Below are 24,405 nucleotides of genomic sequence, written 5' to 3'. Positions count from 1 at the left end.
TACTAGCGCAGAGTCGAAGCACATCGAAGCGTCTAACCAAAACTGAAGATAACAAATTCAACCTTAACTCCACGGCGTTACGCACACATTACTTCGGAGATTTAAAAAAGACGCGCGCATTCTCGCGCCCACTAGCGAACCAACGCGTCAACTTGGCAAGTGATTCAATAGCTCTGCTGTTGATGCCCATTACTACACGTGAGAGTGCATTCGTGCGGCTTCGCTTTAGTTGTAAAAAATTTGGCACTTCGATGCGCTTCGACTCTGCGCTAGTATAAATCGACCCTTAGGTGCCCGTTTTAAGCTTTTGTTTACTTTAGAACTTATGATTTACTTACCGTTTCTCTCTTTAATACTTACTCTCTTTTTAGCAGCTGGTGCAGTTGCTTTCTCGAAGTTTAAATTCATAACAGAGTAATCGTGGCAGCAGCAAAATGTTGTTTTCTTTCATCATGATCTTCAAATCACTTTGTAGTAGGTATATGTATATTACATTGGTACTCCAATGCAGTGCAAACACTTGCGTGTTTCCCACAGTAAATGAAGTTTTAATAGAGTATTGGGAATCAGAGCGAATCCTCAAACGAAACAAATTTTTTCAATGCTTTCTTACAGTTTATTCTAAAAGTAAACAGTCATTTCTTTCTATAAAAAAATAAATTAAAAAAAAAGAAATGCGTAAATCGCGTGGCGCCCTTAAACTCGGCGCGCACTTGTAAAAACCGACGCACTTAAAACTAAGCGTTTAGGAAGAAATCACAACGTTGTTTTAAATTTTTTTAATCGTTATTTATTATTTCTATACAAATAGAACTGTACAGATAATTTTTTAAATTATTTACCACATCTCATCTGCTCTCACGATAGACTTTTTACAAAAGTGAAAACTATCAACATTACGCACGTAATAAACGAGATCGCGCGCAGTTACCGCTTACCTACCGCTTCACTACGAGTCGCCGACACGTGTGCCACACGAGCGCCACACGTCGCCACGCGTGCCGCACACGTGCGCACTCGTGCGCCACGCGGCACCAACACGCCGGCGACGCGAATCTAATTGAGCTGCGCGACGCGTGTGCTACGTTACATTATCATTCAATTTCAATACAAAATTACACTATGGTCAGACGAACAATGGAAACAAGACGTGTTGGTACATCTCACTCATCTGGCAGTAGCTCTGTTGCGTTCGTGTTCACATTACCTTCGATAATATACTCTTTCACCTCGATACAAAGCGGTGCCGGTGCATCACAATTAATTTATCACAAACAATAAATAAGTACAATTTATAATATATACCATAATATCTATCCAATAATATAATACATTGGCAGTGTGACATGCATGCTCTTACATAATTTAACTTTTGTTCAAATTTAAATGCACTAACTAAAATATACATAATTTGGAGGTGAAAAAGTGTATTACTTAGCAAACTAATGAAATCACACTGGAGGTCCTTATTGTAGTTATATTTAGGTATCTAGCTGAGCCGCACCTCGCCCTCGCAGGAACGCTGACACGAGTCAGTATTGATCACAATTATAAGAAAACTAGTCAGTCTACAAAAATTAAGATCACAAATACAAAGGGCGGGGTGCGCGAGAGCTAGCACTTAAAATAATTTCAAACTATTCCAATGTCTATACACAAGTTAAAAAACAAATGACCCGGGACGTCCTCGAATCGACCTTCGTTTGACTTGGCGGTTAAGCCGGACATACGTCTGATAAATAAAATATTAAAGCCTCGCGTCCACAGTACTCCATAAAGTAATACAATTAGAATGTGCGTTTGCCAATCAATGGAGATTTGTATGAAGTTGTCAGTGAAGTGCGACGCGGCGCTGTCTGCGCGACACCACAGCGTGAGTATCGTGTTCCGCGGCGCCTGCACGTGTCGCGCAGACAGCGAGTGTCGCGGTGTCGAGTGTCAAGTGTCGGAGTGTCGAGGCCGGCCCGGGCGCCTATAACAATATCACATGTTTCGCTACTAACAACCTTGTATGGCTGAAACTAATCTTCACGTTATCTTTCGCTTGTTCGTTCTTGTGTACAGTTTACAAACACTTCGGCTTCAAATACTGACTGACTCGTCCCACAAATAATTCCATTTTACAAAACTGCCAGAATATGTTCGAATACACTATGTTTTAAGTTAGAGTGGGGCGTCGGGCGGCCCTCGCCCGCGAGAGCCGTCGGCACAGCTCGGCACAGCTCGGCCCGGCACGGCACAGCTCGGCACAGCACAGCGGCGGTCGCAGCACTGCGGCAGGAATGGAGGCGGCGGCGCGGCACACAACACTGTCACGCTCAGTTCAAGTCACGGTCCTCTAAGTACTTATACTCGAACGTGAAGCCCTCCTTCTTGCGCTGGCCCCACTTCTCGTAGTCAAAGTAGATATATGTGCCCTGGAACCATTCACAACACATGTTACTAGTTATGCTGCTAGCACTAATGGCCTACGAACATTGGAATGGCATGGCAGAGCATATTGCTACCAAAGAGAGCACAGTAGCCGCTTGGTAGTTTACAAGACATCCTACGACATCATACATTAAAATACTGGAATTTATGTAGTAGTCATACAAAAATTGGTTCTACAATTCTTTGGCAAAATGTTTAATTCACTGCCATCCCAACATACATCAGCCAAAAACATAATATTCTTCAAGTACATAAGGTGCGTGATGGCATTACCTGTTCATACTCCTCATTAATGACCTTGGGCTCCTCGTGCCTCTGGAACCACATCATGTACTTGGTGTGGAAGCGCCAGCTCTGCTTCTTGAGCGCCTTGGCGGCGAGGTACTGCGCCTTCGTGCCCTCCATGTAGTAGAACACGAAGAATAGCGTCTCCGTCGACAGACGCTGGAAGAACTCCACTGAGTCTGAGTGCGGTAGCAGCACCTGCGAACATAGGCAATGTTAACTTATATTCTGGCATTTTACATCAGGCCAAAATAAATTATTAGGTACATACGTAAATATCACGAATAGCAGTAAAAAAAAGATTTTTGTATAAAACTATATAAAAGTGTTTGTCATAGGACAAGATGTTTTATTTCATGTAGACATCACAGATTCTCAAAAAAACGTCAAAAAGCTAGATCAGTACAGAGAGAGTTTTTGTTAATATTATTTCTACTACCTCCACCATTATATTCCATAGTTACAAAGGCCAATTTCCCATCGCGTACCTGGTTATAATATAAGGGCGTCTGGCATATATTTCTGGGGAGGTACACCCTCATTCGCTCCGAGTCGGACGGGTGGGGCATGTGGTAGAACGAAGACTCCAACATTTGGAATTGTAGCTGATGTTCCTGCAAATATATCAGTATCATTAATTTGATAAGGCTAAGGTACAGGTTAATGTGGCGCCTCGAATCTAATGATGATGAGTATGCTTTTTGCAGGATTTTGATTTCTTGGTGTTGACTTTTGGTTGAAGATAAGACATATTTTGTTTAACCAAAAAGTATCACTAATTTTTTATGTTTTTTCTAAACAAGAAGTAGGTAGTTTCTTAACTGAAATTAGATGTTAACTGGGTATTGAATTGCACCTAACGAATTCTGAAGTTAGCCATTTGACACCTCACGGCAGTACAGTAGTTTTGATTATATTATGAAGTCAGTATTGGCATTTTTATCGACAAGATCTGTGCGAGAATTCGAATGACTAACTGCAGTTATTTAAGTGTGACCTTTAGGTAGCTACTTATACCAAGATGCATAGTCGTCAATAGTGATGATTAATTAAAGAAAATGATAGTGAAGTAAAGCTTTAGGGCTAGGTCCCGCATGGTCTTACCGAGTTGAGCGGCAGCGGGCCGAGCGGCGCCACGCCCAGCAGCGGCGGGATGTGCGCCGCCGCCAGCATCGCGCCGCGACGGACGCTCTGGAATCGACAAACGAAATATTGGTTAACTATGTGGACAATACAACGGCTGGACTCATATAAGGAGATATGACAGACATTAGTTTATATCATTAGCGCAGACAGGGCAATCCAACACGACCGGGGAGAGATCAAGCACAGGACCGTTGGACCCACAACGCCTATGAGGACAAAGCCTACCGGGGCTGTGGGAGTGTACAAAAGAGTTACTGAAGGCAGGTACATAAAGAGTTTAAGAAGGAACATGGTAGGTTTTAGTCTGACAGTCCCTCATGCTGCACTCACAACGGGAGGGGTCGTTTGATGATTTCCCATCAACAAAAAAAGACTACGAAGCAGTTAAAGCCCACGCGCACTAGGCAGTCAGTACCTAATGATATTGTATGGGAGCCCGCGCACTAGGCAGCTACGATTTCCTAGCTGCAGCAGCCAACACAACGAGCCTGATTGCACGGAAGAGCGGGTGTATACAAATGTATGTGGCTGCCGCCAGTGTCCGCGCACTAGTGTAGCAGCCAAACATATTTCCGAACTTTGATAGGATGATTTTCGATGATTGAATGCTCAAATATTGTGGCTGCCTGAAGGGTAAATCTAAGGTATACCTGTGGATGGTGCTGGTCGAGGCCGGCTCGCTGCACGGCCTGCTGCGCCATGCTCTTGAGCGACGCCGTGCCGCTGCCCGGCGCCGCGCCCGCCGTACTCGACGACTCGCTTACTCGACCACTGCAAATATTAAACAATATGTTATAGCCAACAAATCAAAAGTAACTTGTTTCTTAAAAAGAAAAAAGGGAAAAAAGCAAAAAAAAATTTACGACACCCTAATAAGAGTAGCAGACTAACTCATCATCGATATACATCATCATCATCAATCATACAAGCTCCGACGAATAATAATTTTCACACTTGTAATGCTTTGAGTTTTCAATTTTACAGACCAAACTCAAGTTCAAAATCTTTTTGGAAATCGAAAAAACTTCCTAAACTCATAAGATGCCAGTGACCTATATAAACACTAGAACGTAACCTAGTATTGTAACCTAGTGAACTTGTAGTAAGGTTGATCCAATGACCTTGTTACACTACTCTTGACCTACATTACATAGCTATCGAGTTCATTGCGAATTTATGTAATAGGATACTTTTGTTGCGCTCCCATATATTGTTTTAGTAATGTTATACTTTATTGCTTTGCAAGCATAATATAATGTATACAAAATAATCAGTATGTTAGTTTTATGTTACAATCACTGTACTTTTAAATTCTGAATTTGTCTCTGCGCAGCGAAGCAATCATATATTTTTAACTAATATTTTTATAGATGTACTAAATTATAATATTTTTATATCAAGATACAAATGAACACATATATACGACATTTATCCCTATACTTATTCTTCCTGCCCTGTCCCAAATTATTTGGGTTCCCTATACGATTACGGGAATATCTTCCCTCGGAACGTGGGTGAAACAGCGGGTGGAAGTTAGTAGGTAAATACAAGGAGTACTAACTTATTAGGTTGGTGCTGTGGCGTGTGGTGCTGCGGCTGGCTGGGCCCGTTGACGGTGAGCGGCGACGCCGGCTCCGCGCCCGGCCCCAGCAGCGGCACCGACGAACTCTTTGACGTCTGCAAATGTACCAATATACTGTTACAATACACTATTAGATATTAGGGTTCTCTATCACTTTTATAAATGAAAAAATAGCTTGTATTATAATTAATTCGTAATTTTGAAAATAATGTAGGTATCTGTATTATTTAACAGAAAGACAAGAAGCTGTCCATAATTATTAACATGCAACTTATATATCGTGGAAAATAATAAAATACAGCTAAATTTTATAATATATCTGTTTTATATTTTATATTAATTCTATTTTATATGCAAAAACTAGCCAGCTATATTAAAATTGCGAACAATTTGTACTTTAATTTAATGTTTATATATAGCTCACACTTTATATTTAAATAAAATAATGTGTATTTCAATATGTGTAATATCGTGACACTCACTGGCGGTGGTTGCGCGGGCGCAGGCGGTAGATGCGTGGCCGTGTGCGCGGGTGTTGTCGACACCGGACCATTCTCCACTACTTCTGTAAACACACACTACGTTCAACAACACGAAACAACGTCATATATGTTATTGGTTCTTAATATGTAGTATGAACCACATATATGACGCACTTTGTAGAAAAATCGTTTGAAACTGTCAAAACAATTGAGACTACATCCTTTACAGTGTATGTCGAACTTCGACCTTATTGTATTTGATTTTCTCAGCGAAAATTTGAGTAAGGTGGGTTGTAAATGTCAGTGGTAGGTATCTGAGATTACTCAAATCGTGGTGTACTCAACGGACATATTTTATTTGATCAATTTACAATTTTCATGACAAAATTTTTTTTTGAGCAAACTTAACTATTAGTTTGCGAAGACATATTTTTACTTTGATAATATTATCAGCTTGTTACAGGCGCTAACCTCCCCACTCAGAGACATTTAATGATTACTTAAGTCACTCCTTAGTGACGGAATGTCATACAAATCCTTCACTAAGGAATGGCTTAAGTAACCATTAAATGTCTCTGAGTGGGGAGGCAAGACAGTTGTTTTCCTCCCATTTTAATAGCCCCCAGTGTTGTAGCACTAGGTACTACCTCAAAAAAAAATCTTCAACAATGTAAAAAACGCCAACAAATATTAACCCACACCTCAATACCACCCACTACAAACCACGACACCACGTACAAAACCTTATCACAGCACTTAACGTCAACCTAGAACATGAAACGTGTTCGCTTATCGATCACGCCACAGTGTTTACAAACACTGACACGTGGTCGTTACTAGCTCGCTCACGTACTACGTCTTACGTGTAGCTAGGGCACTATAGATATGTACCACCGTAGTGTAACTACAAGGATATTTCACGTGAATTGTACGTAAGAGATTTTGCATTTGTGTGTCTAACTGCTGATTTCTATAAACTATCTTATCCGCAGTTTTGCGATCAAAGACAACAAATATGGAGCTTATGTCAAAATTCAATCTGTAATCAGAAATCAACGGACGTATATGTTATATAATACCGCCTAAAGTTATATTGAGAACTAGGTGTTCACGCGGTTTCAATGTGTTCCAAAAGGAATCATCCACGTTAGCGAGTCATCTACATCTGGGTTTGGGAAGTAGTTCCCGCGGGAGGCAAATGAGCCAGTGGGCCGAGGTATTAGGTAAAAGAGAATGCGGTAGAGTAAATTGTATGTTTGCAAACAAATATTAGCGGTTGGAATGTTTAACGTTTGTGGTTTGCGTGACTCAATTTTATGAGCAGTGCTGGGAGTAATTTCGGGGTCACTCGGGGTCATTACTCGGATATCATTTTACCTTTTAGATAGGTAAACGTATGAAATATTACGTTAAAAGAAGAGGTAAATAAATTTTACGCCTACCATGAATCATCACCAAATTAATGAAAATGTATTTGTCGTTGTTAATATTATTTTTTGTACTGAGTTTAACCAGAATAGTAATCAATCATGCAAAACAAGACTTTTTCATATTAATTGGATGCATTTTGGGGGTAAGCAAACGCTTGCATTTGATGGCAGAGGCGCTCCATCAAGCCTTATTCTTAGGCAGTACATATTTAGTAATCTGTGCTTATAAGAAGCGTGCTAAACAAATGACCAAGCATAAAAACTGATTTACTGAAACCAATACCTTTCTTTAGGGCGAATATGTTGGAACAAAACACAAAAAAATCCACGTATCTGACTTGTTTGTTCACCAAGACATAAAAAGCAACTAAGTTTTCACCACATACTGGTCGGTTTCCCACCTCATTTATTTGACCTTTGCTGAATAAATACTGGTCTTTCATAATTAACAGCTAGCTAGAGGATCGATACTTGCTTCAGCGACAAAATTATAGATTTTACTTAAACACTAGAACAGTCTTCAATCGAGAAAGCTTTTTTTTATTGGACTGTAGAAAATAATTAGTATTTTAACCTAAAGTTTTATGAAGTAACTAGCTTCTGCCAGCGGTTTCACCCGCATCCCGTGGGAACTACTTCCCGTACCGGGATAAAAAGTAGCCTATAGCCTTCCTCGATAAATGGGCTATCTAACACTGAAAGAAATCTTCAAATCGGACTAGTAGTTCCTGAGATTAGCGCGTTCAAACAAACAAACAAACTCTTCAGCTTTATAATATTAGTATAGATCAGTGGTCAACTATATCTCACTGACATACATAAAAGGCATTAATTTCATATATATATAGGTATTAATTTCAGGAAAAAACAGTCATATCTTACTGTGACGAATCGTTAAAAAGGATGAATTTTTAAACCCATTGAAGTTTGAATGGAGTACACAATATAGTTCCTACATAATATTATGTAAAGCACTCTATTTTCCTGTTATGCTTCCTAGAAAATACATTGTTTTCAAATATTTTACAACACAAAGAAACAGTATTTCGGTAGCCCCTGTCCCAGATTCAAAAGACTTATATTTTCTGTTCTTATGATATTGAAAATGTCGTGTACCATGACTCATCGATGTCGACGACCTCTTTCGAAAATACACGACAATATTGCGATACACGCGTAAATATATTGAAAGTAACATTATTTAATGGTGTCGCCATAAAATGCATGAGCATCGTACATGATGGACGACCGGACGTGCTTGTATTAAAAACGGTAATAAATAATCATAATGGCTTCTCATAATTATGGAATAAAGATGTCAAATAATAATATGATTGGCGTGATATAGCTGTAAAATGATTTGTATGTACTAAGTAATTTTATATTTTGTTGCTTAGCATGAAATGAGGCTCCCCGTAGTCCAATTAAAGTTTAAATGAAAAAAATTAAATCATAAATGTGTTCAAACTAGAGAGAGAATCAAAAGTACACACAAAGTGAAAATGGCTATTGTTACACAAAACACAAACTTCGAAAAGCATACATGAATAATACTTTCAAATCATAATAAATAATCACAGCTGATGAAAACAAAGCAGTGCAGTGGGCCAAAAATGTATGATAGTCAACGTGCCAAGGGAGAGGAGAGAAAACTATTATTATTGAAACTCTTTCAATTTCCACTCCACATTTACAAAACCTTGCTAACTAATTACACGTGTTACTGGTTAAATACAGAAAACATACAAATGACAAACACAAATATTGCTCTGCAATGTCAAGATTACAATCTCGAAGCGTAGTAAGTTGACATTACAGGCATTACAGCTGTCAAAATAAAAACTCCACGGACAAAGACTTCCGGACAAACTGTAACGCTAATTCTAAACAATTTGTAGCTGTTGAGACAGCTTTGTATGACATGGCCTTGACAAGGCCTGGCTCACCTTGTAACAGCCATGGTGAACCGAACAATAGGCGCTTCCCATACCCCAGCAACGCACCATAACAAGAAAATTATATAACACGCCATCCAAGTTCACGGAAACCACACAAACATCAAACTACGCAGTTTTCTACATACCAGGATGACTTCAAGTCCGAAACATTGCAAGAATACATGCACACACAACACACTGAACAATAATATGTTTACCATCGTCCATATTTATCGTACATTCGCGCGGGAAACCATTGTTATTATGTTTTCTTAATTAATTCTAAAGTTAGGCACAGGTCTCGTCCGATACAGCCTAGTGACTGAGCCGACGCTCGCCATGTCATCGCTCTGGCTTACGGCCAGTTTTGAGCAAATTTTACGAATATTGGCGGAATGCCAATGTACGATTAATCGTTTTCGTAATGAGTTTGTCGGTGGCCGTGTTCCATTCATTGGTGTCGATAAACGTTTTGTTTATTTTGTAAACAATGGAAGCGTACGTTATCGCGCGCAGTTGTAATGATAACGTGAGTTTTAATTATGCCTAACTAGTGTTTATTTGTGTTGTTATCGTGCCTAGAGGAAGTCGTAATGTGGCTTGTTGGCTTTCAATTGTTGGTGCGACCACAAATTGCGGTTAGAAGCAAATCATTATTATTTAATTAAGTGTGGGAAAAATGTGACGATAATTTTAAATTACGACATGTCAATTAGTTCGTTGGTGAAGTTTTAAATCGTATATTTGATATAGAGATGACAGTAATGAGCACTTCTGTAGTTCGGTACACGAGCTACATTTGGCAAGCTTTATTGTTTAGTTAGTCAAACGTGTCAGGGCGCTTCCTTATTTCAGCGAACATGCATGTTATTACAATATTCTGCCAATTCCTTAAATAAACAAGTGAAAGTTCTTGGTACGTTGTTTACGCACAAATCAATTCACATACATTTCCCGGTAAAATGCAAAGATATTTTATACTATGTAAAATACCCCTGATCTCAGTAATTTTATCGCAAAGCTTGACAAAAGGACTGAAATTCATAACAAAGATGACCTACAAGCATTCAAACTGAATAGAATATTTAGCACCTATAACTTATAGATTACAATCTCCATGACATTGAAAAGTTAAGTATTAATATTTATTTATGATCGACTTTTACAGCTGACAAAATTTACATGAAACAATATAAACTATACCTAACAACTGTGTCTCACAAGTGTTTACTATGTTACAAGTATTAGCACGTGTCATAAAGTGTTAGTGCTAGGTACACACGTGTCTAACAGCTGTTGAGTGTCAACCCACTAGTTATCGAGTAGTATGAGTGCACTCAGTATGTTGAGTATGTTTTGTTTCTGAGGTAATTGTGAAAAGGTTTTGTAGCGCAATTTGTTAGATTGAGTTTTATGAAGAATTTATGATACGTTTTTTGCATTTTAATATTTAAAGGCGAAGACAAACTGTTTTGAAATATCTAAAGGTACATTGTATAGCATACGTCATATACTATATTATGAACACTGCAAAACTTTCTTTCAACAAGTTTAATCATGGCAAAAGGTAGCGTCATTCTGTTTATTGCCTTGTTTAAAGTCAGCTTAACACTACAGACATTCACACCACAATTTTTAATTAAATATAATTTGAGTAAGGTGTCATTAGAGACAGGGTTTTTATATTATAGAGTGTAGTATAGTTATAGAGTGGAGGGTCATTACAGATATAAGGTTATATATGAGTAGGGGGTCATTAAAAACATACTGTCGCACCACAAAAACTTTTAAAGGTCTGTTGAAAACTCGTCAAAAATTTTACAGATTACGACGTTGAAATAAGGTCCGTTTTGCAGCTACACTTTTTTTAGACTAGTGTTCAACAGACGTTTAAAAGTTTTTCTGGTACGACGGATAGGGTTTTATATGAGTAAGGGGTCATTAGACACACAGGGTAAGTTGATACACACAAGTAATACATATAGTTAACAAGTAACTCACCGGTATTGTTGTTGTTGGTGTGCTGCGGCGGCGGCACGCTAGGCCGCGCGTGCGGCGGGCTGGCGGCGCCGCCCGCCACGCCCACGCTGCGCATACACAACACCAGTCACACAGCTGTTAGACTACTACATCTCCATATCTCAAAGCTAAGGGTGCATCCTACGTGACCGAATCAACGCGAACGCAATGCGAAGAAATCCGAAGCAAATATATGTACACATAGGATACTAAGATCTGATTTTTCAATCATCAGTTAACTTCTATCTCAAGAATAAATATGGCTGTTTGACATGACATATTTTATATGCAAAAGCTGTCAAAAAACCAAACAAATTCTTTAGATGAAAAATCGGCTCTAAAAGAAATCCACTGTTTGTTGTTTTCACTTCGCGTTCGCATCAAAATCGCTTACATAGGACGGACGTACCGTAACCCTAATCACTTTTCCATGAAACCACGAGTTGCATACTCCACTACTATACATCTAATACCGAACTATCTTGACTGAAAGATACCACTTGTTGCACACTCCACAAATGTAAACTTAAACTTTTAAGAAAACGACGCAACGTTTAATACTTACTAAGCAAAACACAAGATTAGAAAAAGTACTAAGTTGACGCTAACAAACTATCTTGCTAACTTAACCTTGAATACAAGACACTTGTTGACGCGAAACAAATCCGTTTATTTACAAACACATACAAACACCTTATTTTACCGACTATAACAAAAGATATTTAACTAAAGAAAATTCTTATCAGCAAGTAAAACGTGCGTCCTGATACCGCGAGTAACTAACACTATCATTTATAAATAGAATCACATAAAATCAATAACAGCATGTATAAATTATTATGAGTATGCACATCGAAGGTTTTCCAATGAAATGTGACACTTAATACTTGCATCTTAGAGATCAATATTAAATGCAGTTTACGTCTCGGATACGTCTGCTAGACATTTCATTGAGATTTGAAGAGATGTCGCTAACGGCCATTGCTAAGCTTTTAAGGTTACAATTTTAAGCGGCAATTTTGTACTTGAGGACAAAGTTTTAAAACTTAATATAAAAATATTTTAGTGTATGCAATAACGTGATCTATCATGTACTGTGTTTAGTGAAGAAATACATACAAAGTTTCCACCAAATCATTGTAACTTTAAAAGCTTATTTAATACCCAATTCCATTATACAAATTGTCTAAATTAATATAAGACAATAATTATTCTAAAATGAGCTTGATCATGCGCGCAATGAGATGAGAACAAAAAACCTTTGCAGCTAGCTTGTTTTTGTATTCTCATATTTAAAGTGAATTTCAAATCTACTTCATATTTAAGTGTTCTGAGGATTATTTCAATGAAATATTGTACAATTGTATAAGCCCCGTATTTAAACGCATAGTATTGCAAAAATAATATGTGGTAATTATTATTACTGGAATTTCTACAATTGGCTTTTAAAATATGTATTTAAGTATTACCACAGATTATATAATAGTTACTACGTAACAGATAAATCACTCCATACAAAAAAGTACATACCTACTGTTATAAGCACCTACAAGTTCCCAAACTACCTACAAATTCATAGCTGCGTTAGAAAATGAACCTTAAAAACTCCAGCGCTCGATTGTAATTTCAATGCGATAGCGCACAGTTCAGTGACCGCGACCGTGCCGACAGCGAGCGTAGGGTTGCCTCTTACAATTAAATAGGGAACAAAGTTACGCTTATTTGTAACTGTCTTCCCGAATATCAATGGAGGTGCCCAACTACTTTTCGAGCACAGAACACGCAAGTATTCTATACTTACCTATTACCCCTGGCACAACACCGCTGACCGCTGATACATACCTACTTACCCAAAATTAGGTTTCTGCTCAGCGATATATGCAATGTTCCAAGCCACCATTTAGTTGGACGAAAACTATACCTACCTACTTATACTCGAAATGTTTCTAGCTACAAAACTCGGTAATCATTGCATGTATAACTAAGTATAAGTATCTAAAGTAAGTCGCTTATTTTTAAAATGACAAAGAAGATAAGTATTTTTACTTAAAAAAATAGAAACCTATGTATATTCATAGGTACATAGGTATAAAATATATCTAAATGCCTATACATATATAATAGGAAAACTTTGCATTTTCCTAAAATAGTCACATATACACCTACATAAATCAAAATAGTTCTTCAGTTTATTAGATAATTTTTAAAACCAAATAAAAAATAATCAATAATTGACCTGTCTACATCTCTAGGTAAACGGAAAAACGAAAGCTTTATATTTTTTCTTTTACTTGATCTGCAACCAAGCACAGCACATAACTGGCCAGAGGTCGTCATGTTCACAAATAGAAATAATAAACATAAAAAGCCGTCGAAAGCCCTGAGCCGCGTGGGGCTACCGGTAACTCAGCGTGCGGTAGGCATTTATCGCGCGCAAGTACGTCGAGTGACAGAGGCCTGGTATTACTAAACGCACAGCATTCTACAGCAAATCTCTAGATTTTCTACTTTAATACTATAAATAAATGATTAGTTTACTTAATCATTATCTATCAAAAATAATAAGCGGTATTTTCCATGGACTGAGCGATTTTTTAAAATTATTTAAAAAAATGCTCTTATAGGTACGCTGTCTATATATTTTTCTACATATAATCGTATAAATCAGTCAATAAAAGGGACTAAAATATCCCAATACCCACAGCAATCTCATTGAAATAATCCTCTCTCCAAAAAAAAGAAGAAAAAAACGGTGGGCAATAAAAATAAAAGGTTGGTAAGTAAGAGTTGTGTCACCGGACTGACCTATTGGTGGATGCTGCGGAGTTATTGAGCAAGGAACTAACGTTACACGTGCTGTTACTGACGCCCGCGTTCACCGCGCGCAGCGGCAGAGGTTTTACCGGCTGCAAATATATCAACACAATATCATTTACACGACAGGAACGATTGGTTTTGGGTTCCTTTAGAAAGGAAATGTAATTGAATGGGATTTCAACAACTTTAGAAGGGGTAAAAGTTAAAAAATCATTTTATTAACGTGAAAAAAAGAAATTGATGACAATTTTTCAAAAGGGATAAAGTTAAATATTCATCACTTTCTTAAAAAAAAAGATGAAAATTCGTTGTTAAACTTATTGCAGTTGTTCAGGAGAAATTGAGTCAAAAATTCATGATTTTTTTATGAAGAAAAAAATCGAAGAAAATTCACTCTTTGTTTTAATTTTTGGGGGCTTGGAAATGAGTCTTAAGACTCAAATATTTAGATTTAGGAGAATAATAGGTGTTTAAATAATAAAAGTCAAACTTACCAAGTTTGTATGAATCGTCGGTGAAAAAGACAGATCGCACACCTAGAACAAAAAGGGCGTATGAGCTCACCCTCGTTACAAGGGCGGAAATCACATTTGTTATAGTTTTATATAACAAAATTATGTAAGCATGCGGCTTTTGGAAATTATGCATTTAACGCCCGTGTTGTTCTAGACATGTCTACAACATTTAGTTATTTTTCAAATCAACACTTGGCTATATATTTTGGACATTAAACCATTTTTTTGGACTACGTTTAGAGTAAAATTTTGCGCCTTATTTTGGCGTATAGGAAGCGATATCAAAGTTAACACGAATAACAATTTAGTTAAACGTATTAAACTTTCAGAACTTCGACGAGTTAAAAAAACATTCGATCACAAGAACCCAAAACTAATCATACGTAATAATAAATTTGGAAAATCCACATCAAAACTCCACGAAGCAGTACTTTTTAGACAAGATAATGGATAATAAATATTATATGTGTAATGGTATGAGCTATGCATGTGTGCGTGACTACTCACTTTGGTTATGATCTCTTCTTTTTTCTTTTTTTCCACGTCTATGGAGTCTGTGGAGTGATTGTGTACCTCTAACGTTGGTGATGTTACTGGACTTGTACCTGGAAATAGATATACAAAAGCTTTGAACGATAAACTGTATAATATTTATTATGTGCATTGGACCACCGATTTTCTGGACCTTCTCATGAGATCGAAGATAATGTAGGTCAGTATATTAACCATAAGACCTGTCAGCGGTTTCTTCCACATCCGCAGGGCGTTATTTCGCGCACTCGGATTCTGAATAAATGGGCTATCTAACCTCGATCTTGGTACGTATTAATAAGCTCGTTTTTTTAAACTTTGGGAGTTATCTGATCTTGTGGATTCTTTATTCACAGTTTCATCCACGTATTGTGAGAACTACTTTTCGGGTTGAGATACAACATATTATAATTTTTTATTTATAGTCATCACAAATAAACAAATTCCAAATCTTTCTTCGATAAATACGCTATCTTTTACCGAAAGCATTAAATCGACCATAGGACCAGAGTCCTTGACATTAATTCCCCTTTTCAGGGATATTAGTTAAATATAGTTAAATGTTCTACCTGAGAGCATGCTAGTAGGAGATCCTGCGGAGTCGTTGCTGTTGTTACTGTCGGTGGTGGCTGAGGAGGGCAGGCCGACGCCGCTGAGCTCGATGTCGTCCAGCCCCCGGATGTCGTCGTAGATGTACTCGTTCTCCTCAAAGCCGGGGTCTTGTGACGAGTCGATGTAGTACTCCACGTCCTCCTTTATCCTCTTTATCTGTGGGACCAGCGAACACTGCTTAGACTTGAGATTTTATTCCAATAATTTTGAACACAAGTAAATAAAAAGAAGACAATTCTGGCAACCTTGGGCATAATCACTTTTTCAGTAAATACTTATAGGTAAATAAAAATATATTTGGATATTCTAGCACAAGTATAGAGCTCTGAGCTGAAATGGTGCATCCCACTGCTGCATTAATTTGGGTGTTTCTTAATCTTTCACTTTAATCTACTGAATACTATTTGGCAGTAACTTAAAAATCACAATAAAATGTAGGCTTCTTAAAAACAAAACATTGCGCATGCGTGAGGCATCAAATGGAAACTTCAGTATTGCAAAGCTTGTAAATGCGCGAATTGTAAATGATATTTATTCTGTTAAGAAACTCAACTCATTAGTTTTCTTTGTTATAAGTATTAAAGTTTTGCAATGTTTAAGGTATACTTAAATTTTGAAAATAAGTAGCAACACTAATGCAATAGGTTAGACCTGTAATAATAGTCATATGTTTGGTAAATAAATAAATGATGGAAAGTATATTAATATTTACCTGTTCAACTTCAACGGACATGTTATCCAGCATCCGTAGGAGTGTCTCTAACTTCTTTATGTGGAACCTGTGCTTCTCCAGCTTGAGTTTAAGATCCTCCATGCGGTCCTGTTTCTCTTTGTCCAGTCGTTTCTTCTTACCCACTAGCAGTGACTCTATTTCAGACTCAAATTGATCAACCTGCAATTTGAGAAAATAAGGGTTAATTTAATTGTGAAAGCAAAGGTTTTTTGTACGTAAATGGGTGGTTTTTATCAAGTTGAAGTTCGCGAATGTTCTCTTTTTTGGCCACAAATAAACCAGTGAGCTTGTTCAGCTGACTTTCACTTATTTGCAGAGCATACTTAGTGATTGTGAGAACAACAATTTGCAGTATTTGTCCGTATTTTACAGAAGTAAAATGTTCTGATTCAATTTTTTCCTAGTACAGGTTTTACCAGGCCCAGCACTTGCCCAGCTCTCTTCAGCTTTATAACGTAACTTCAGATGACTTACTTGTAAATTAAGTGCGTCGATGGAGGAGACGAGCCACGAGGACATCTCCTCGCGCTCCTTCTGCGCAGGGTCGAGCTTCTGCGCCGCCCCCAGGCCCTCCTTGGAATACGCCTTCGTCTTCGTCTCCCGTTCCACTACTTTAAACCTTTCCATTTGCTGGAAATAGAGAGAAACATGTTTAAATTACCAATTCATAGAATATGGAACCCCTACGTGATTCAGTTGACAAAAAAAAGGTGTGTAATGTTATATTGTGGTATTGTTTTACGGAAATAAATTAAGAAATATTCTCCTGAAATCGATAGATGTAATGTTAGTCAAGGTTTAAGTTGTGTTATTAAAATCTGTTATTGTTTTGTGTTAATAAATAATCCTTCTGAACTAAGCTTAATTGATTTCTAAAAATGTGTTTCGCAATAAGAGGCTAACTACACAAGGCCCACTCACCACGGCCAGTTTTAACAGACATGTCAACATTGAAACATTTAGCATATCTTCCAAAGGCTTCAATAATGAAGGCTAGTTAATTATGACTGTGGAGGATGGTCAATGTGCGGCAAGCGAGATACGGATAACAGGGTATCCACTGCTAAAATGAGAATATAATATTTTTCAAATGTTCTCACGAAAGTTTGATGTCGAAAAATTTTGATGGTCTTCAAATCCCTGGCCAATTGTTTCACCTAGCTCCGAAAGTGGACACCCTGTGCATATTGCCCTAACATTCTCCAGCCTGGACAAGGCTCTCTTACCAAGTATTGCGGAAAGTTCCCTAGCTGGCGCGGTCGCGAGGCTCGCGAGCGCACGCCGACCTGCGCAACATGGCTCAAGTGTTTTCGCGCGAACCGCGAACACTCCCACTAAGATCATTCGCAACGCTTTACCTCTACTTCAATAAACTACAACAATTCAATGCAGTCAATGTTCCGCTTCAGGACATAAGCAGAAGAAGAAAAACTTAACACATCGAGTGGGAGAATTGCGACTATTTCCATGCTTGCACACAAGAAATCAAAACGAAAAAAACACAATCAGAAAACAATACACTGAGAACACGAATAAACCTTCGTCGCAATAAAAAAGTAGTCTGAATTCAACGTGTGAAATAAAATGGCGGGAAATGGTTTAGTTGAAACTTTAACCTTTAGAATCATAACATTTAGGTATATTAATAGACTTGTTGTTTTCGACGTAATTATTATCATATTCTACATGTTACCTTTGGCATCTTTGGTTTTTATTTTGTTTGTTATTTAATAAAGATCAAACATAGTAGGTAAGTGCTTTCAAAAATGAACTTATTTTTTTTCCTTGAACGTATTTTTGACGACAACAAACTCGTTGCAGAAATAAAATTATTCAATCAATTATGATTTTATGATGACATTCAAAAGGTTTCAACCTAAATAATACATTGGGGACATGAGAGAACACGTAAACAGTTTTACAGCGTTGTTACATTAGTCCGAATGTTGACTGTGAATTTAAATCAGTTTTATCTATGTCAGCCATGTATCTAATGCATTCTAGATTGTTTACAAGATATCGTATCGATTGGCATCATGGCATCATGATGCCGCATTATTTCAGCCTCCGGGAAAGCTTTACAAGAAGCAAAAACTCCTATTGTATCGCAAAGGTTTCTGTTTACAAAGAAAAATGAGGAAAACCAAGTTTCCGAACGGCGTACCTTTTCTTTTATTGATAAGGCCGTGAAAGGTACTTCTTAAATGGCGCTGATAATGAGGTTGTACTCACAAGTACTAATAAGTTGAATAAGTAATCTAGGTTCTACTTTACACGCTAAAAATGAGGTTGAATGCTACACAAGTTCCCGGGTACAACAAACACAGTTATAAAACGTAATAATAAATGAGTTTGAATAACTTGGAACCTCTGAGGACGTACACTGAAAGCGTGACTTGTACCTTAGCGCGTATGAATAACGAAATGTAAGTTTATCTAAGTGATAAGGGATTGTGTAACTGATTGTAAGATAGATCACTATGCTCGTATTGTTATGAAACTTGGGGGTGTGTCTGTAATTATTATCTGATATGTTTTTTTACTCTTGAATTAAGCATATTGAATTACATTAAAGGGATATGTTTTTTCCAATATCTGGAAGCCTAAAATCAGTTTATTTGTATGTTTTAAGGGATTCTTTTGAACTATAACTTAGCCAAGGGTTTACAAAGAGTTACTTATAAAACTTACATGGTCATTTAAATAAATGAGAATGTCAAAGAATGAAAACAAAAACCTAGCCTTACTGAATCAATTGGCATTGTTGAAAAAAGCTCATTCAAGTTGAGTTTGTTCAATAAACTTTTAATTAAAATGTTTTCATTGATTCGAGACTTTAATATTCCTATTGAAATAATGGAATACAAAGAATTTTCCAGTGAAACAAGAATCGTTAATATATGATTAATATTTGACATAAAATGAGTTCAACCAGTAAAAAAGTACTTAATGGAAGATAAGAATAAGAGTAGGGCGTTCTTTACTCTCTGGGGAAGCCAGTGCAACCACGAAGATTAACAGGATATTTGGAAGGTGTACCAAAGAGTTTCAATATGTAAATTGTGAAGTGTTTTGAGGTCTGACAGGCGAAGACGCTCTATGTAAAGCACTGATACACAGCTGCATACAGTCAAGACTGGAAGCCGACCACAACACATTTTGGGAAAGGGATAAAGGCAAATGATGATTGTGAATTTTCCTAAAATTCCATTTTCAAGGCTTTTATAAAGTTAATTAACCATCTGGCTACTCTATTTTTAGAATAGAAGGATATTGTATGAATTTGTTTGTTTTAGATAGTGTTCCGGAATCATTTGCCAATATTTTTAGGTTAGAATAAGGGCCACACTTCGAAAGTACTAATAGGTCTTATGGAATATCATTTTAGCAAAGGCTTTGGCTGAAAATAATGACCACAGGTCTTAATTCACATATTCATGGATGGTTTTCTAAGAAATATTGTGCCGTACCCATGCAACGGTTCTTCCGTCTCATTGTTTGTCTGACTTCGACAATTGCTAATCTTATGGTGAATGTAGAGACAATGTAGAGTACAAGTTAGTGAACTTGAATAGTTGTAACGTCTACTGAACTGAGACTATTCAAGTATTATATCTGTAATTTAAGTTGTATTTAAACTTCATCCACCCAGCATAAAGTATATGAACATAGACTATAGAATTAACTTGTATATCTGTCTAGAACTTTGTAAACTAATAATATAGAAGCTGCCAGGCAGACTTTTTGGAGTCTTCAATTAAAAGGATTTTCTTATGAATTTGGAACACTATTGTTTATAGCCACTATAGGTGCGATGGTAAAACATAGATTAAAGTATTCCTTATTTTGAACTATTTTGTTCCTTTTCTTATCTGTTTTGATGTAACCCAATTAATAAGTTTATTTCAAACAACAAAACAACATTTGTGTCATTAATTTGAAGGTAGGGTATAAATAAATAAAAATTATCATGCAAGGTTCATAAGATAGTCGAGAGAGGGTACATAACAAAAAATAGCACATGGATTCTGATGCACTTATAGTAACCTAATAAGAAAGTTCATGTAAAGTTTTGTTACTTTAAGTTATGATGTAAGACCAAATATAATATTTGGTATAAGTACCAACAGACTTGTGTACAACTAATTGACATTGATTTGAATGTCAATACATACACTATTGATAACAGAAAGACAACTGCAGTTGGCTCAAATTAGTGTTCAAATATAAGTTGGTGGGTAAACTGTACCGTATGTTTGGTCAACTATCTCAACTAGGTTATAGTAAATAATAATAAAGTATCAACTCACTGTTTCTATTAGTTTCCTATATTCTAAAAGTGTACTCTTATCCTTAATCTCCCCGGAGGCGATCCACGACTTGATCTGATCCCGTAGCCTCTGAAGCTTCTTGATCTCCTTCTTGAGGTCTGCCTCATACTTCTCCTTTTGGTTACTGTTCGTCGCATTGTGTACCTTCTGCCAGATGTCATCGAACGTCTCCACGCCCTCCGTAACCTTTTTTAAACACCTGTCTATTTCACCTGCAAACCACATGATTGTGTTAATGCAAAGAACCTGTTTCACTCACGTATCACTTAAAAACTGTTCCGAACTTCGCGTTTTTGTCAATAATATTGAGGGTAGGCCTTACAATCATTGCCAGGCTGTCAATACTGATACTTCATAACAATAGTCGTGTCAGTAGTGCTTGTATCGTAAGGAACGCAGCAGTTTGTCGGCAGTTTGTCAAGTTTTACCGACCACTTGTACGCGTTGAGTTCTGTACGATGTAAATAACACACGTTTCACATATTCTGGCCGCTATCCCTGGCTCTAGTACGCCAGAGGTCTCATCAATTGACAATAATGCTCTAGAACACGTACCTACATCGGTTGGGGTCAATCAATCTCTAACCTGATAACATAACAAATTACCTTGTAATTTCCTTGTCGCAGCCATAGCTATTTACACATATGGACGAACGTTCCGTACATATCCTAAACATACAAACTATTTACAAGAAAATGCACAAAAATTATTGATAAACAGACAAACTACACATCTGAAGCTTTGTTCGATTCCAAGATGGCTACCGTACACCGCTCGAAGTATAGTGTCGGAACGCATCCAGGCTAACCACCTTAGTGAAATCTTTCCCCGCGCCTGGAATGGTAATTAGCACGAAGCTTTCATAAATAATTATGAATTATAAGTTGTCACAAATAACAACAAACTTCAAATTTTCCACAAAATGATTTTAGGTATGTCGCGTAGACCATCAAGAGCGCAGGCGCAAAATAATAGAGCAAAGCATAGACAAAATAGTAGGTAATGAAAATAATAGGACATTGTTATTGTTCTCTAGAAAAGATTTCAAATTTTTTTATAAAATTAGTTGTTTCAGTGTCTCAAATTAAAATACATAAGCCTGTGCAATTCATATAATCAGAAATAAAATTGTTACATGAAGGCATGTAAATGAAAACAATAACTCCTGTGTCTATGGTCAGATTTAATGTTAGCTCACCAGGTGGCAGCATTTAAAATGAGGTGCTATTCTCCACTAGATGGCACTGGTTTCAATAACGATAAATATACCGCGTGGCAGGGGTCAATTTTACCGTAATCTTTGGGGTTAATAACAACCCCAACCTTGGAAGCATGTCATTATGTTCATTGGTGCATGGTTTCATCTATGTTTCATTCGTAATATTATGTACTACGAGTACTTATTCACGAATACATTGTAATTGATTAGAATTGCCGGTACTTTTCTTCAATGATTCAGTACCGCAATTCCCGCATATTCTTTAAAACGTCATAAAAAAGTGTACAATAGCCTTTAGCTGATTTTTACTATTTCACAGTCCTCATAATTAAAATTATGTAGAATTTCAACCTTACTTCATACTTTCAAGTTAATTTCGTGACTAGAATATGCATCATACATAGCGCATAGCGCCTACCAAATAACTCTGACTCAAACTCGTAAGTAAGCAAAACTAATGGGCACCTATCAGGTGCCAGACTTTACAAGTGCTTATCTACAGAAGCGCCCTAACATTAACTTTGTGAGAACTGGCTTTTAAACAACAAGTTGATGGGCCATTAATCGTTATATTACAGCTGTGATAGCCTTTTTAATGACACTAGACATCGTAAACTACGCGGGCTTTGTATTCGTTTGTTCTCTCTGACCGATTTACAATCTGAAAATTTAACGACATCAGTGACAGAAAAAATAGCTAGGTACAATGGATTTATTTACTGTTTGAGCTTTGAAAGTGTTTTTATTGAACTGTTTGGTCATTAACTACCAGCAATATATATGTACCTATACCAGCAATATTTACGTATACCAGCAATATGTAATGTATGGCACTCTATGGTTAGAATTAAACTTTAAAGGATGGCTGCTTTCTCCTCCTCTCAGACTGAGAGTCTCAGTCGCAGGCGGGCGTCCTTATACTTATGTATTCAGAAAATACATGCTACCGTATTTATTTTATAGGTCCTTATATATTTCTTCAGTCTCGTAGAAAAATGGCAATGAAAAAATAGTAGGTATATAGGTACATACTTGCGTCAAAAATAACTCATACTAGAAATTGGTTAGGTAAAGTAATAACGCTAGACTGTAATTGTCTTGCATCCCACGCAATACCAAATTTGTGGGTTCGAGGCCGGGTATGATCTACTCAGCAATTTGCAATAGTTACCATGTAAATATATCATCATCTAATTTGTCCATGTTCCGCTAACAAATATTTGTGGACGCAATTTTCTTAGTTTGGATTTGGACTAATATTTAGATACCCTAAGTATCTTTGTTCTTTACGTTTGTGGAAAATTATTAGTATAAAAATGATGTAGGATGATAAATGTATGTAATGAGTAATAATGTAGGCGTTTTAAGCTACATCACACATTTTCTAATCGTTATTAGGCGCCGATTTGAGATTGCTATATTTATCAACAGCTGCATAAAGCTACACAGTTTTCGGTCTCATTCATTCAGTCACCATTGAAAAAAATTGGTTAGAATTTTTTGAAGTTTCAAACCAACCCAATCAAAGATAACTATAATAGATGACTAGAGCTTACAAAGTAGCCATTTGTACTTATATTTGTTATTTCTCTGTTCCCGAGTTGGCGACGTTTTACTTAATTTTATGACCTTTCTTGGAAGACTTTTATGTATTTTCCGGTAATGCAGGAACCGCCTACGGTTTGTACCTAATGGCTAATCCATTAGCATAGATTTATTATAATTACGGTCTGACGGCAGAAACTTATTAATGTATTTGGATGACATTAACAGCGCCCTCACACTACTTACTTTAACCGCGAGTATTCTTTTTTTGACGATAGGAATAGCGGATTGTATAGCGCGTGAAACCACTGGTTGAAAGCGCTTTTAGACGATAAGTATCAATATTTTTCAACATAAAAAATACCACCACACAAAATATACTTACCTACATATCTTTATTATGCTTTGGTAAAATTGCATGAGCTAGCGTACCAAGGAACATAGCAAACTGTTTCTCTTCACAATAATCTGGCAACCAGCCACAATACACGACAGAAGGTATACACAATTCCAGCCACTACGTTGTAGTAGTGCCCTTCAGTATATTTACATACTCTAATCCAAGGTCTGGTGATGTTGTGGTCATTTCGGCCGGTACCCCTCATGGTCAAGGTTCGATCATTAGAGGGTGAAACGGCCTTGTGTACGGAGGTTGGATAAATAGTTCGATTGCAAGGGGAGAATTAATTTAATGAAGAAAGGTATGTGGTCTTCGGTACGTGTTGGGGTCTTGTTGCCTGAAGGACATTTTAATGGTTTGGACTTTGGACTGATGTTGCCAAGTTGA

General features: G+C 37.1%; 1 protein-coding gene across 6 annotated transcripts; it reads right to left on the bottom strand.

Moving 5' to 3' along the window:
• Window positions 1-764: 764 nt before the first annotated feature.
• Window positions 765-21,835, bottom strand: LOC110382753 (CCR4-NOT transcription complex subunit 3). 6 transcript variants are annotated; one of them, XM_021343439.3, is made up of 16 exons: window positions 21,460-21,835; window positions 20,833-21,065; window positions 16,997-17,152; window positions 16,502-16,681; window positions 15,747-15,963; window positions 15,154-15,251; window positions 14,626-14,667; window positions 14,120-14,220; window positions 11,297-11,382; window positions 5,929-6,011; window positions 5,426-5,541; window positions 4,515-4,635; window positions 3,823-3,909; window positions 3,207-3,332; window positions 2,707-2,916; window positions 765-2,417 (listed from the first exon to the last, which is right to left on the bottom strand). In XM_021343439.3, exons 1-16 carry the CDS (start codon window positions 21,482-21,484, stop codon window positions 2,319-2,321), a joined length of 1,980 nt encoding a protein of 659 aa, XP_021199114.1. In that variant the 5' UTR covers window positions 21,485-21,835; the 3' UTR covers window positions 765-2,318. The 6 variants fall into 6 exon arrangements, with proteins under 6 accessions (XP_021199114.1, XP_021199122.1, XP_049693926.1 ...); XM_021343447.3 differs by having other exon boundaries at window positions 3,207-3,323; XM_049837969.2 differs by having other exon boundaries at window positions 5,929-6,008.
• Between the last annotated feature and the right edge of the window lie 2,570 nt (window positions 21,836-24,405).

The sequence above is a fragment of the Helicoverpa armigera genome, chromosome 8, assembly GCF_030705265.1.
Source record: "Helicoverpa armigera isolate CAAS_96S chromosome 8, ASM3070526v1, whole genome shotgun sequence".
NCBI lineage: Eukaryota > Metazoa > Arthropoda > Insecta > Lepidoptera > Noctuidae > Helicoverpa > Helicoverpa armigera.
Note: the sequence above shows the minus strand (reverse complement) of the source record. Positions and strands in the feature narration are given on the sequence as shown.